General features: G+C 37.4%; 1 protein-coding gene across 1 annotated transcript in view; it reads right to left on the bottom strand.

The window, feature by feature from the left end:
• Positions 1-263: 263 nt before the first annotated feature.
• The window catches only part of CWC27 (CWC27 spliceosome associated cyclophilin), a 101528-nt gene continuing 86947 nt past the window's right edge, over positions 264-14844 (bottom strand). The window contains exon 14 of the mRNA XM_033086253.1: positions 264-1094. Within this exon, the coding sequence (XP_032942144.1) occupies positions 932-1094 (163 nt within the window). The 3' untranslated portion in view covers positions 264-931. The remainder of the gene's footprint in view (positions 1095-14844) is intronic.

Below are 14844 nucleotides of genomic sequence, written 5' to 3'. Positions count from 1 at the left end.
CTCGTTTATCTGCAAAAATATTAACACCCAGGGTTGTAAAATATGAGGAAAACCTATAAACTGGAAGCTTGAGCTGATTAATTATAGATGATAGAATACTTGTTAAAAGCAGAGTTATGTTTTTAATGAGACTGATCGCATTTTCTTTGTTTCTGTACTGGACTAATTAACAAACCAATCTTTATTACGTGCTGCTTCACAGTGACAACTCTACCAAAGAGACCTTTCTGGTATTGCAAAACATAAGCAACCACTACAGCATGTTCAGAGTATCTTTTTTTATTCATGTGGTATGGATAGTGAACACATCTAAAATATATATCCCCAGCTTCCCAAGATGGGATTTGTACTGGAATGTGTATTTCAAGGAGACAATAAGCCAGATTCTCAGATTAAACTTAGCTTGTTTCAAGAAATTTGCTACCATTCTAAAAAGTACTGCATCATCTTAATTCTGTATCAGAGTGGTTCAGGCAGGCAAAGTTTACATGTCTTTTAAAGAACAATGAAAATAATTAAAATTGTACTTTTATAAAATCCGAAAAGCCTGCAGATGTGGTTTCCATCTTCTAACCTGACCCTCACTTAGACAAATTCTCATTCATTATGTTGAAAATTTTTGAGTACCATATTTTGATTAAACAAAGATTTTGACTACTGTAATTAAAGCACAGACAGAAGTCAAGTCAGCTGTTTTATTAAATACATAATTCTAAAAACCTTTAGAGAGGTTGGATAACAAATGCAGTGAGAGCACTTGACCACACAACTTAAGAAACAAATGATAGCTCTGCTTCAAAACTGCACGACAGGTTCTTGAGAGATTCCTTTTCACACTTGTCCAGTGGTATTTTTAGAATCAGCTTACAAAAGAGCTAGTACTTTATTGCAGTCACTTTCCAAAGCAGCTCTGGCTAACTTTACACTCCTTTTATCTCCTTTCCTTTTTTTCTCTCATTATCTTCTTGCTTTCTTCTCTTCTCCTCTTAGTTACAGGATTCCGTGGATCATAGATCTCAAAAGTGTCTTCATCCTGCATGCTTGCATCTTTCACCTTTCTGCTTCTGTCTTCAAACTGAAGGACATGTGACATCCTACCAAAAAAAAAAAAAACCAAAAACCAACAACTCAGTGAAAGAATGGAAGCTACAGTTTGTAATTATGATATGCATAGCAAGATTTCTGATTTATTTCTGGGCATAGCTAAAAAAACCTGACCTGGGTTTCTTTTGTTAGTTTTGTTTTTTAAAAAAATTTCTTGGAAGATCCTTGTATTATAATGTGATCATTTCATAAAGACTTCTTTTGAAAAATATAGCTAAATACAGATAAAGTTTTCTCAGGATTTTATTTCACATATTAAGCTTTGTTTTCTTGTCTTTTTGTATTTAGCATATCTTCCAAAATGAATGGCAAGTTTTTCCCAGGAACAGGGAGTGCTTCTCAAGTTTTCCTATTAGTCATTTTAGACACCTTTCACCAGGGTGGAGGGTTTTACAAAAGTGGGGAGGAGTTTACATGGAAAACGCTTGAAGTAGGTACACAGAAGATCAAAAGGGGAATACTTAATGTTCTGCTGCTTGACATTAACTTGGTTCAGATAACGCTTTTTAATTCTTTGAATACCAGACTAAACAAATGCCTTGTTCAATTCAATTCAGTGTTTTTCCTACAGTTCATTAGAAGTTTTCCCCTCCCTTAGGTATTTCCTAATTTCAGCAAATTTCCAGTAATCTGAAAACATCACTCTTACATAGCAGAGAAGTGGTGCATGTGAACCTCAGGAGGTTCAACAAGGTCAAACCTGAGCAACTGCTGATATCACCACATGCTGGAAGAAGAAGGGATTGAAGCAGCTCTGCCAAGAGGAACTCATGGGTGCTGTGGGTGAAAGGCTGAACACGACCCAGCCCAGAAAGCCAAACGTGTGCTGGGCTGCACCCAGAGCAGTGTGGGCAGCAGGCAGGGAGGGGATTCTGCCCCTCTGCTCTGCTCTGCTGAGACCCCACCTGCAGTGCTGCACCCAGCTCTGGGGTCCCAGCACAGGGAGGACATGGACCTGCTGGAGGGAGCCCAGAGGAGGCTACCAAGATGATCAGAGGGATAGAGCACCTCTCCTGTGAGGACATGCTGAGGGTTGGGACTGTTCAGCCTGGAGAAGAGAAGGCTCTCAAGAGATCTTACTGCAGACTTTCAGTACACAGCAGAACTTACTAGGACAGATGGTGACAGACCCTGTAGCAGGGCCTATTGTTACAGGACAAAGAGTAAAGATTTTAAACCAAAAGAGCACAGATTCAGATGAGGTAATGAAGACATTTTTTTTAAGACAAGGGTGGTGAAACACTTGAACAAGTTGCCCAGAGACGTGGTAAATTATTTTTTGGGGGCAAACTCATATATCTAGGCAAAAACCACACTTTACTTTTGGATTTTGTGTGATGAATTTCAAAAACATCTTTGACTTCGATGGGACAAGTTAAGAACTATACTGATCTGAATCTAAGCATATCAATCTTTATAGCCTGTCTTTGTCAACAGTCTTTGTGACAGAAAATCCAGGAAAAATGAGCAAGTTTCAAAAGGAAGGGTTTGTGGCCAATGAAGTACTGCTTTATTGGTCTGTTGCAACATGTAAGACATTCTGAACTAAATGTTTTCAAAGAGCTTTGGTGCAAATCTCCATACATAAAGAAAGGGAGGGAGAACTAGCTCAGTTACTGCAGATTACAATATAATACTATTAAAGAAACTGGAAAAAAATCAAAGCTAGAGACCATACATGATCTGCTTGAAAAACTGAGAATTTGCATCACAACTGATTCTTGACATATGTGTTTCATAAATACTTAGGAGTTGTTTCCAGTGCAAAAAACTTAGGTAGTTTATAACCCTGTCCACACTACTAACACCCAAACTTTTTTTTTTAGTCATCTCTACAATTCAGAGTAACATAATGTACCATCAGAGTGACTCACGGTTGCATATTTGTAGTTTAATTATAAAAACATTGTCTCACAGTGGAGAGACTGAAGTAATTTATTTTAGCTAACATGCTTTCTGCATTTGTCATATTCTTCTCAACTTATTAAAGATGAGTACACATATCAAATCCCTCTGTCCTAGTCTGAATAAAGTACAGGCCTAAGAGATGCAGTCATTCCTTGGTGCATGGTTTTAAAGTGTGTTATAGGAGTGTAAGTAGAAGTGTAGTCACACTTAGTCCTTTCACCAGCTCAAATACAATTCTTGTATTTTCCAAGAATACCACAGCACAGGATATAATCTACAGGATACAACTAACAGGAATTAAAATTAAATACATCTCTAATTCTTGGGGCAGGTCGTAGAGTGCCCCAAGCAGTTTGCAAATTAGATGCAGTTGATTCAGACTAAGCAATATTTACTTCTCCCCAAGAACTGAAAGAAGTCATAGTCTCTGACTCTTATTCATAACTTTCCACTAAGACATTCCCAGCTGTGATTAAAAATAAGTCAATATTGAAGAAACTTTTTGATATTCCCAGAATCAATTTTAGATGCAGCATCTTAGAGGTAAAGCAAAATAAACACAGACTGCATTGGAGATTTTAAGAAATATTTTCCTTCTGTGAACTTAAGCTTATTTTAGCAAGTCACACATCTTCACAGGTAGATCTGTTCTGCATCTATATGAATGGTGAATCACAGTGAATACTGCTTTTCAAAAGCAATTTACATTTTTTTTTAAAAAGAACATAGGAAGCATTTAATAATTATTTCTATATTAAGCATTTGAATTTAAACTAATCTAAACTAATCAGTTCCTCCAACTGAAGTTTGCATTTGCATAGTTTTCCAAGTGCAGAGTTAGGGTGTAGTTCCACAAATACAAGTTTCATAAGACTTTTCCTTGTTCAATTTATAGCTCTCTTCCGTTCTGCATGTTCCTGGGTTTGGTGAGGAGCTGGCTGCTCAGTCATGTTTCTGCAGTCACTGTGGTGAAAGCAGTAAATTCATCTCTGTATCTCTGGCCCTCAGGAACGCACTAACTTGTGCTCATCACTGATTGTTGACAACTCATTTTGTATGAGAGACACTAAATTTTGAAGTCCACTTTTCTTCAAAATTTAAAGGATGACATGCAGTCAGTTCTAGCAAGCAAAACTCAGAAGAAAACAAAACCTCAGTTTTTCAGTTTAAGTTTTTGCTAAAAAATTGTAAAATAAAATAGCTTGCTAAAACTGATGACTCTGGGTTTGAAGTACCTAGTTGTGGAAGCCGTTGTCTTTCTTTAATAGAAGCTATAATCACAAAATTATTTTCTTAACAGAAATGAACAAGCAATCTTTGCCTGGATTTATTGCTGATGAGGTTGATTTTTACCCTGACCAGACGAAACCATCCAAGAGGTTGACCATGGTCCTATCGCATGTAATGAGGGAGAAGTTGCCCCTGCATTTCTTTCCTTTCTTGTTACCAAAGAACACTCAGTAGTTGGTTGTCTACTGTATTCCGAAAATGGAATGTCTTGAAACATTAGACTGAAATACATGAATTAATTTAAGAAAGTTTCAAAGACAGCACAGGATTTCAAATGTACATGGATACTCTTATGGCCTAGTGATATTCTCAGGTCAGCAAACAGATCAGGCTCTTTTGAACTACTCTAGTGAGACGGTACTTGTAAGAAAAGATATGATATACTGTAATCCCTCTGGCTCTTGAGATGTGTGACCCATGCACTGGATCTGAACCATATGCCAGCTGCTGACAAGTGATAGTCATATTAAGTGCAGCATAAAGAGAAGTCCCGCAGTCCAACAGTTTTGGCCTTTCCAGAACCCCCTTTGGAGAAACTGAAGTGGCAATCACAGAACTGAATAATTTTGAATCTTGCAAGAGTAAGGAAGCACTAAGCTTTTGCTCCACTGATGAAGCAGAAACCTCCAGGGACACTTATGCATCAGTGATTCTTTATACTAACTGAAACAAAAGTGCAAAATTGTATTGCTAAGAACATCCTTGTTTCTCAAACTGATACAGCTGTTGTCTGCTACCACCTGCCTACCTGCCCCCTTCAACCTTCCTTGCACAGCTGGCCCTTCAGAGCACACTTGGTGCCTGAAGTGAAACCTGGGACATTATCTTGCACACAACTACATCAGCATTTTGAATAGGAAATCATCAACAAGTGTGAGCAAAAGTTACATCCTGTCAACTCTGTTGTAAGGGTAGCAGTTTCTGGCAGAGCAGCAGTAAATTCTTAAGCAGTTTTAGACAGGTACCTGCACTTTGCAGGTGCCTGCATACAACACTGCAATTAGTGCCATACTCCATTTTTTGCACTGAATGCATACAAAATAAATAAAGCAACTAAATCATGTTGCTACAAAATGTTGAGTATCTAATTTTTAACATTATGGCTGTGTTTTATGATTGTTACTGGTTCTTTCTATCAGGTTGCTTAAAATGAACACAGAAGGAAAAAATACCTGTGTCAAGAAATTCAGTGCTGCCTCCTTCTAAAAAAATGGGACCAATATGGACCATAACTACTAGGAGTACCATTTGTTTCTGAACTAAACATTGATTGCAAGCGAGAGGCTTCCTGTTTTTCTCAATTTCACAATGTATCCCATATTTAAACAAAAACAATTATAGGTACTCAAACACTACTGCCTTCTGTAAATTATAGACTACTTGATGCTAATTTTTCCTTCAAATACAGTAATCTAGAAGTGTAAGCCTCAACCATTAACATAGGAAACACTCTAGCACTTTCCTTCCATTATCTTCAAGACACCTACACAATGGACAGAAAAGTAAGTCAAGTGAGCAGATGAGAAAACAGATGAGAATCCACAGATCAAAGCAAAGGAGATCTCTCTCCCAAGGAAAGAAAATTAGGCTATTCTGGAAGAATGAACTCACTGGCACTGTCTCTACTTCCAACAGAGTAGTGGGTGGCATAGGAAGAGGAGAGACATTTGAGAAACACTGAGAGACAGTTAAGAGATGACAAAAAAAAAATTGAGGAAGGGAAAGACTAAAAAAATACAAGAATGAGAAACAAAAACAGAGAGAAAGAGACTTATCAAAGTGTAAATCAACTGAAGAAAATTGTCAAATGACAATTAAAAAGAAGTGTAGATTTTGAATCAAGGCAAGAGAACAAGAGTGCAAACAAGGCAAAAAGAAATGTCAAGGCCATAAAACAAAGGGAATTTTGAAACAGGAAATACATCACTAACATCTAAGCTTTTCTCAGCTCTTGGATCAGGCTGCTATCATTATTGCTTGCATAAATTGTCCAAGAGCTTTACAAATAATTTCATAAACACAATGTAGCAGGAGAGAGGAAGTATGTTTGTGTCTCTAATGAAATCTGCAATCATCACTAAGTGCTCTGTGTAATACAACTCTTATGAGTAATTTCGTAGCTTCTGTTTGCCCTGTCTCACCATCCAGATTTGTGTTCCTTCTTGTGTAACATAACCCATCATCCCTCTTTTCATGCAAAGGAGTCTTGTAACCCAAGTTTCTTCCCCTTACAGATCATTAAAATAAAAACCATTTTTTACCAAGTACTTGAAGTAGATTTTAATTCTTATAGCAATGAGGGTTGATATCCTAAGTACCATGATAGACCCAGTTCATCTGGGTTCATCTCTCTAATTATCACTGTTTCACACAGCCATTTCTGTCTCATAAAAGATGTTCCAGAAAACAATTTCCTTGACTATTGTTTGTCTCATTAATTCATACTACTGGAGCTGTGCCAAATTACCTCCAAAAGCCTCTACCCCACTGAAGCACTCAAATACCTCTGTAGGTATTTAATCCTTAGACTGTATCACACATTTCCACCACGCCTAGTTTGCCAAACCAGGCATGATTTCACTTTAACTAAATTTATAATCAGTTTATAACCATAGAAACACTGAGGTTGGGAAGAACCTTTTTCATCAACAAATTTGACTGTTGATCCAGCACTGCCAAGTCCACTCAACCATGTCATGAAGTGTCACATCTACATGTATTTTAAATACCTTCTGGGATGGTGACTAAGCCACTTTCCTGGGCAGTCTGTTCCTATGCCTGAGTGGTGAAGAAAATTTCCCCCAATATCCAATCTAAACCTCCCATGGCATAACTTAAGCCTGCATGCTCTTGTCCTATCACTTTTAATTGGGAGAAAAGACTCACACAATGCTTTCTAGTAATAATTCTGGTCATAGGTTTCTGCTGTGATTGTTACCACTACAATATTTCACCCTTTCTTTTTTTCAGTACTTGTTTTCATCATTCCACTTTCCTTGTTTCTCTTTCCTCATCTCCCTTCCTAATGATGGGATGTCTTGTCCCTTTTTTTAATGCTTTCATATCACCCTTTATTTTTCATGTTTTCATAACACCTTCATATTTTTCATGGTTTTTAAAAAGAAAAAAAAAGTTTGCTATTGAGAGTTAGCAAAATCCAAATAATTTCTTTTCCATAGAAATTCTAAATGTTAAAAATGCTTAGAAGAGTAATGAGAAAACAGTTATAAATACAGCTATGTATTTGCATAAAATACTGTATACAAATACAGTATTCACATAAAATACTTACTACTTCAAAATAATATTGTTTCAATCCATGCTAATGATTATGATAGAGATTTTACACAAAAATTTAAAATTTTACCATTGGTATAAACACCGCACCCCCTGCACTCTCCTGAGGTTAATTGCAAGACCCAAAAGAATCTATTGGCTTACAATAGTTCATCTGTCAGCTGTTTATGCTGGTTTTGGAAGAGGTAGAGTTAGCTTCCTATACAGTGGCTGATGAGGGGCTGTGCTTTGGATTTATGCTGAACACAGGGTCAATAAAACCGTGATGTTTTTGTTATTGCTGTGCAGGACTCACACAGGGCCAAAGCCTTTACTGCTTCTCACACTGCCACAGTGGTGAGGGGACTGGGAATGCCTGGGAGATTGGGAGCAGACACAGCCAGGACAGGTGACCCCAAATGACCAAAGAGATATTCCATACCATGTGATGTCGTGTTCAGTATACAAAGTGGGGGGAAGAAGGAGGAAATGGAGATGTTTGGAGCAATGGTGCTTGTCTTCTCAAGTTACTGTCATGCAGGATGGGGCCCTGCTCTCCTGGAGAAGGCTGAACAGCTGTTTGCCCATGGAAAGTGGGGAATTAATTCCTTGCTTCACTCTGCTTGTGTGTGGGACTTTTGCTTTCCCTATCAAACTGTGTGTATCTCAACCCAAGAGTTTTTCAGGTTTTATTTTCTGATTCTCTCTCAGACCCTGCTGGTGGGGCAGTGAGTGAGCAGCTGTGTGGGACTTGGCTGATGGCTGGGTTAAACCACGACAGCAGGGGAGGTATTACTGCTGCTCTTGCACACAGCAAAAATGCCCCCAGTGTTAAGCAAGTAAAACTGATGAAAACATTATACAAACTCAGCCTGTACACTTCTGTTAACTTTAACTAGCCCTTTGAACTTGTATATTACAGTTACTGGAGAACTGAAAATTGGCTTAACCTCTTCAGAATAAAAAGAAAGTTCTGGGTTCTTTACAGACCAAGGAATTAATTGTTTATATTTTCTTTTTGTTTTGGCCTACAGCATAAAATGATGAGAACAGAAATTTCTAAAAATAATACTTTCTGAGATAGTTTATTTGAATGTAATATGCTTAGTTTCATCACAAAAAAATCACTGCCAAAATTATAAAAAGAAAACTAATAGTTTCACTAACCATGGGACCTCCAGCTTAAAGAGAACCTCAAAGATACCAGTTTCTGCAAAGCTAACAACAAAGTAACATAATCTTGGTGAAGGTTACTTTAGTATGGTATCCTTGTAGAGTTCAAGATAGCACTAAAAATCATTTTCTCTTGAAGGAACATTTAATTGTAAGCAACCTTCTAAGAGAATGGGAAATCCCCTTAACTATGAAAAAGCTCACCCCAGTGATAATCTGTGGGAAAATGTGATGAGTTCTCATAGTATCAAGAGAACTATGTAAAACTGTGATAATTCACTTTTTCAAGCAATAAATATTTTTCTATATAAAATTCAGTTATCCTCTCTTGATATTGCTTCTGTTCTATAACAATTAATATATATAGTATATTTACAATACATCCTTGAGCCCTTCACAAAAACGTTAAGTAGTGCGACGCAAGAAGATGGATGCTTTAAATAGACATCTGCTCCTGGTAGAGTAGATCAATATGGAAGACTAAAATGCAAATTCCAGATGTTGTTCCAGACAGCACACCAGTACAGAAAAGCTTTACGTAGCATTTACTACAAGGACATGGGAGCCACTATACCAGAATAGACCAGTGATCCATCCAGTCTAGCATCCTGTCTCTGGCAATAGCTTGTACAACAACATCTGATACTCTGAAGTCAGTCAGCAAATCACCTCCCCAAGTTAACACAAGCAGTCAGGCATTAACACTGGCATTTTTTTATCACCACAGAATTGAAGTGAAAAGAGAGTATTTCTAGCACAAAACCACTTAGATTTTCAAAACATTCATATTTCCCTGGACAGCCTCACTTTTCTTTTGCCCGCCCGCCCCCCACCATTCTGAATATACCAAATCCTTACTTCTTAAAATATGTCATTCAATGAGATGAAGTTGGGGTGCTTGAAAAGGTGTATAAATATGCAGGGAACTTAAGCCAGACTAATATAGATTTAGAAGATTATTTCTTCATTCTTCACTATATTTTCTGGCAATAAAAAAGTCAGATTTCCAGACAGTAAATCTAACACTAGATATCCCTTGACTGAAGAATGGATCATCTCTGAATGTAAGTCACAGTAGTCAAAACTCAGATGCCTAGTCCAAATAAGCTCAGATATAGAGGAATTAACAAAAAATAAACAAGCGAAAAGCCCTACTTTAAATGCTTTGAGTTTCTCAGACATGCTGAACAGCTAGAGGCAATCAATATACAATGTCAGCAGAAGAACGATTTGTTAATATGAATTACTAGAGTGAAGTAGTGGGGTAGGGGTTGATATTTACAGATCAAGCAAGGTCTGACCATATTCCATCAGTACAGGGGTGAAGGTAGAGACAAAACTGGGGAAAAAAAGGAGAAAGATTTACAGCAGAACGGTTTTTTTTTCCTCCTTCCTTAAAAGTTTAGTGGCAGTACTAAAACCCAAACAAATGCTTATTTTTTTGCCAAATAGAAAAGAAACCTCTAGTTCCAATGTGTTTCTAATACAGACCTCTGGCATTCATTTATCCTTTGTAACAATCAAGTAAGTATTTTGTCAACTTTTAAAAAATGTAGTTGAGTAAATCAATGGCCTTAGCAGGAGAGACCTAATATAGAGCCAGTTTTTCCAGACTAGTGAAGGAACGCTGGCTCAAGTCTGGATGGGAGGAGGGGAGCAAACATGGCTTGAATCCATCTTTGTGCCTTACTGGCATAAATTACAGCAGCACTTTTGCTAGCATTCCCCAAGCTAGCATCAGCATGTAAAACAGACTGCAGCTGAGTTTTCATGAGTTTACTGTGTTTGTCACAGTTAAGCTTCTGCAACTGAAGCTGCAAAGACTGATGCTAATCTTGAGTAAGTCATATTTCATAACCCTAAATTTGAGGTTTCATAGGAAAGAAAAATCTGCCTTTTATAAAATGTATACAAAACAAGGTTTAAAAAAGAAATATAACCAATATTTTAAGGTGTCTATCCTGAAGAACTTCATTTTCAATAGCATATGCTGCAATGAATAGAAAATCCTGGAAATAAAATGAAATACATTATCAAATGTTTATTACTAACTAGATCAAATACTAACAGTGTGCATTGTGATTTAGTTCCTAACAGAAATTAAATATTATAATATAAAAACAGTCTGGTTAACTTCAACATTTACCTGATCCTGAAATTGCTATTTCAGTTAAAAAAGACCCAAGCCCAAACCAATTCTAGCCTATACTCTACAACAGAAATTGAAAAGTGATGCTGTTTTAAGATCCAAATCTGCCTCTGTTACAAAACCTTTTACTGTGAGAACACAAGGTAAGTAAAATATTGTCTGTTTCCACTCCTAGTTGTGCCACATTTTTCATGAAACCAATCATAAATATTCTAAAAGACTTCCTTGTATCAGGAATAAAAACATTTCTTCAAGAAGACAGAGGGTATGACTATTGATGCTAGATAGAGAATACCTTCATTCAATATACAGATTTATTTTTTGTTTGTTCTGGAGTAAAATAAAACTATCTCTACAAACTGGGTAAAAAATTGCAATTATTATCATGGCAAAAAGAGCTTAGCATTAGCACCTAATGTTCCCACAATACTTAAGTGAACTCAGTGACAGTTTTCCAAAATTAAGAACTGGAAACAGACTGCAGTATCTGACTGATATAAACTAAGCTGCACTTTAAATGGCTAGCACTGAACTTCTGTGAGTTTTTTGCCTCTGGAACCAATAAATTAATAAAAACAGACCTACTACCTTCAATTTCTGTTAAAATCAGGTGATCTGATTTTAGCATTTTTTCATCTGATCTGGTGTAAAGCATCACTGTTGAAATCAAAATTTTTTATGACCAAGAAGAAGATATGTTTAAAAGCTTTCTAAGACACATGAGATTTTAAACAGTGTATTAAAGTAAGCATGTAATTAAAATCACTTGAATTGGTTTTAGTCCTCATTATCTTACATGCGTTTTTTTTACAAATAATTTAGAGGACAATAGCTTCAACACTAGTAATTACACCACATGGACATGAAACCATCCATTAAGCAAGACATGAAATACCTTTATGCTTAAAATAGAAGACCTTTACTGTCACTCAGTTTCCACAACCACCTTTTGTGCAAATTGGAAGGCATTTTCAGGTACTGACTTTTTCACTTTGATTAAAAAAAGTCTATTTTTCCTACACCTCAAATTAACTAACATTTAGAACAGCTTAGACTCAACACAGGAAAGTAGCCAGAAGAACTTTAGACTGAAAAACCATGTGAAAAGCTACCACCTCATTCCAAATTCCTATTTTAATCATTCTTTCTTGTCCTACAGTATATCTGAAAGTTGAATGGACTTGTTATTTCAAATAAAAAAAAAAGACTAAGTTTCAGAGTCTAAACATACTTTCAAAAAAACTTAAGTGACTTATTTACATTTGTCACTCAGTTACAGCTGTGACAGCACTCCACAGGGAAGAAAAAAGCTGATCTCTTCTAGAGATTAAGAAGCTTTATGTTTCACATGTGACACCTTACATTCCACCCAGGAAACTCTGCAGTGGTTCAATTATGAAGCACTGGCATCACGTGCTATTAATTAAATGAACTATGTAGCATGCTGGCAGTCTCAGCCAAATTCTGAAAGGTTGCAGAGTGCATTACTGAGAGCAGATAAAGGCCAGTGACGAGATCTGAATCCTGAAGAAGAAATCCTAAACTTCTAGCCAGGTGCAGAAGAAGGAAAAAATACTGGGCTTCACTGTAACAAACTTGAAAATCAACTAGGGGTCTACTTGCAGCCCTGAGCTGTGAACTGATAGGATTAATAACAGACCAAATCGTTCTAGTGAGGATGATACAGATTTTGGCTGATTCCCTGGTGGTAGCAATTTTAATGCACTTCAAGTAATCATGCTCATTTGGTAAGGAACAATTTTCATATGTTAATATGTCCGTTTCAACAATGAATATTGAAGGTACAACAGGATGGCATTTTCCATGAAGTCAAAACTGAAGAAGTAACAATGTAAAACCATATTTATCAGAATTCAGATAACCAATATAGAAATAGTTTTCAAGCAGGAACAGAATATTACCTCAGTGCAATATTAATATAATATTATTATAGAATGGTGTGGGGTTGGAAGGGACCTTTAAAGATCACCCAGTCCAACCCCATTGCCATGGGTCACCTGCCACCTCTCTGGGCAACCTGTTCTAGTGCCTCTACCCTCTGAGTAAAAAATTTCTTCAAAGCATCTCATTTAAATCCCTCCTCTTTCAATTTAAAATCATCACCCCTTATCCTGTCCCTATCTGCCTAAGTCACTCTCCCCTCTTTCTTTAATCACCCTTTAATTACTGAAATGTCTACCACAACCAGGTCTCTCTAGAGCCTTCTCTTCCCTAGCCTGAACAACCCCAGCTCTGTCAGCCTTTTCTTACAGAAGAAATATTCCAGGCCACAATGACTTTCATGTTCCTTCTCTGGACTGGCTCAAAAAAGTCCATGTCCTCCCTGTGCTGGGACCCCAGAGCTGGGCGCAGCGCTACAGGTGAGGTCTCAGCAGAGCAGAGCAGAGGGGCAGAATCCCCTCCCTGCCCTGCTGCCCACACTGCTCTGGGTGCAGCCCAGCACACGTTTGGCTTTCTGGGCTGGGAGTGCCATGGCTGGGTCATGTCAGCCTCTCACCCAGAGCACCCCCAAGTCCTTCTGGGCAGGCCTGCTCCCAGTCTGTGCTCTTGTCTCGGATTGCCCTGGCCCACATGCATCACCCTGGCCTTGTTGAACTTTATGAGGTTCACATGAACCCATTTCTCAAGTTTGTCCTGGTGCCCCTGGATGGCATCCCATCTTTCTGTAGTGTCACCTGCACTGGTCAGCTTCCTGTCACCTGCAAATGTCCTGAGGATGTACTCGGCCCCACTGCCTCTGTCACTGATAAAGACACTAAAGAGCATCAGCCCCAAGAAGTGAATGAATGGGCATGTCTTTTCAATCAATCCAAAAAATAACCCATGATGATTTCCTAACCTATGTGTCTTCCATGTCTTACAAGGTTCTGTAAACTTGACTGCTTTTGTGTGTATGTATTGTATTTTAATGGTATGGAATGATGATCAAAAGCTGTCATAGCACTAGATATACTTCAGTATGCCAATAAATCTTGCAGTTTCAGGAAGTTTGTTTTAAAAGATGAGAGGGAAGAGCGTAAATCCAGAACTGTGGTCAAGGACATGATATGTATTTTTATAGCAGAGAATCTGTTCCTCTCACACAAACCAGTATTCCATATAGGAAAGTATAGATATATTTCTTACATTGCACAAGCATGTATGGTTCCCAAAAATTCAGCTGGAGAGCCCTGTTTTTAGGAGTAGACAGCCATAGTTTAATGTCAAAGTAAAAAGCATAATGTGGTAATGGTTCATTTTCACTTACGACTATACTGGAGAAGAATATAATTACAGAACATATGCACAATATGAAGTTTTGAATGTTTATTGGAGTATTTAGAATTCATGTGATTTTGACAAACAGGAGTAGCAGTATGAAAAATGGGATACAATTCTAAGAGTGCAATGGCTAAATTCCAGTAGGAGTGATTAAAAATATGGGTACAGGACTGGACTAAGTTAGGCAACCGTTCAATAGGAAAGGATTTGTGGCTTAGAAAGGATTAGAAACCAGGCATGAAAAAGCCAGCAACAAAAAAAGTAATCCTTCCACTCAACACAGAAAAAGACTTAGCTGAGTGTTATATCTACTCTCAGACTTCACATTTTAAAAGAAGCACTTGGAACTCTCAGAATTACTTGATTGAAGGGTGTTTTACAGTAGTAAGCGTTACTCTTATCCTATTTGAAGAGGAATATTTTGTGCAAATAAACAATTTTTAATGTACTTGATTGCACCAGTATTTTTTTGTCCCATTGCTGGATTCTCTCTATGAAAAATATTTTGTCATGTTCATAGGATCTGCATCATTTTTTTCATTATCTGCAGTTGCTGTAACACGTTCTGGAATGAAATCTGTGTTTCAGTACAGTTGCAACAATTTGTTATTATCATCAGAATCCTGAAGTGTCACTAGTACCTAAACTATATGTGTCACAGT

This window comes from Catharus ustulatus, chromosome Z (genome assembly GCF_009819885.2).
Source record: "Catharus ustulatus isolate bCatUst1 chromosome Z, bCatUst1.pri.v2, whole genome shotgun sequence".
Lineage (NCBI taxonomy): Eukaryota > Metazoa > Chordata > Aves > Passeriformes > Turdidae > Catharus > Catharus ustulatus.
Note: the sequence above shows the minus strand (reverse complement) of the source record. Positions and strands in the feature narration are given on the sequence as shown.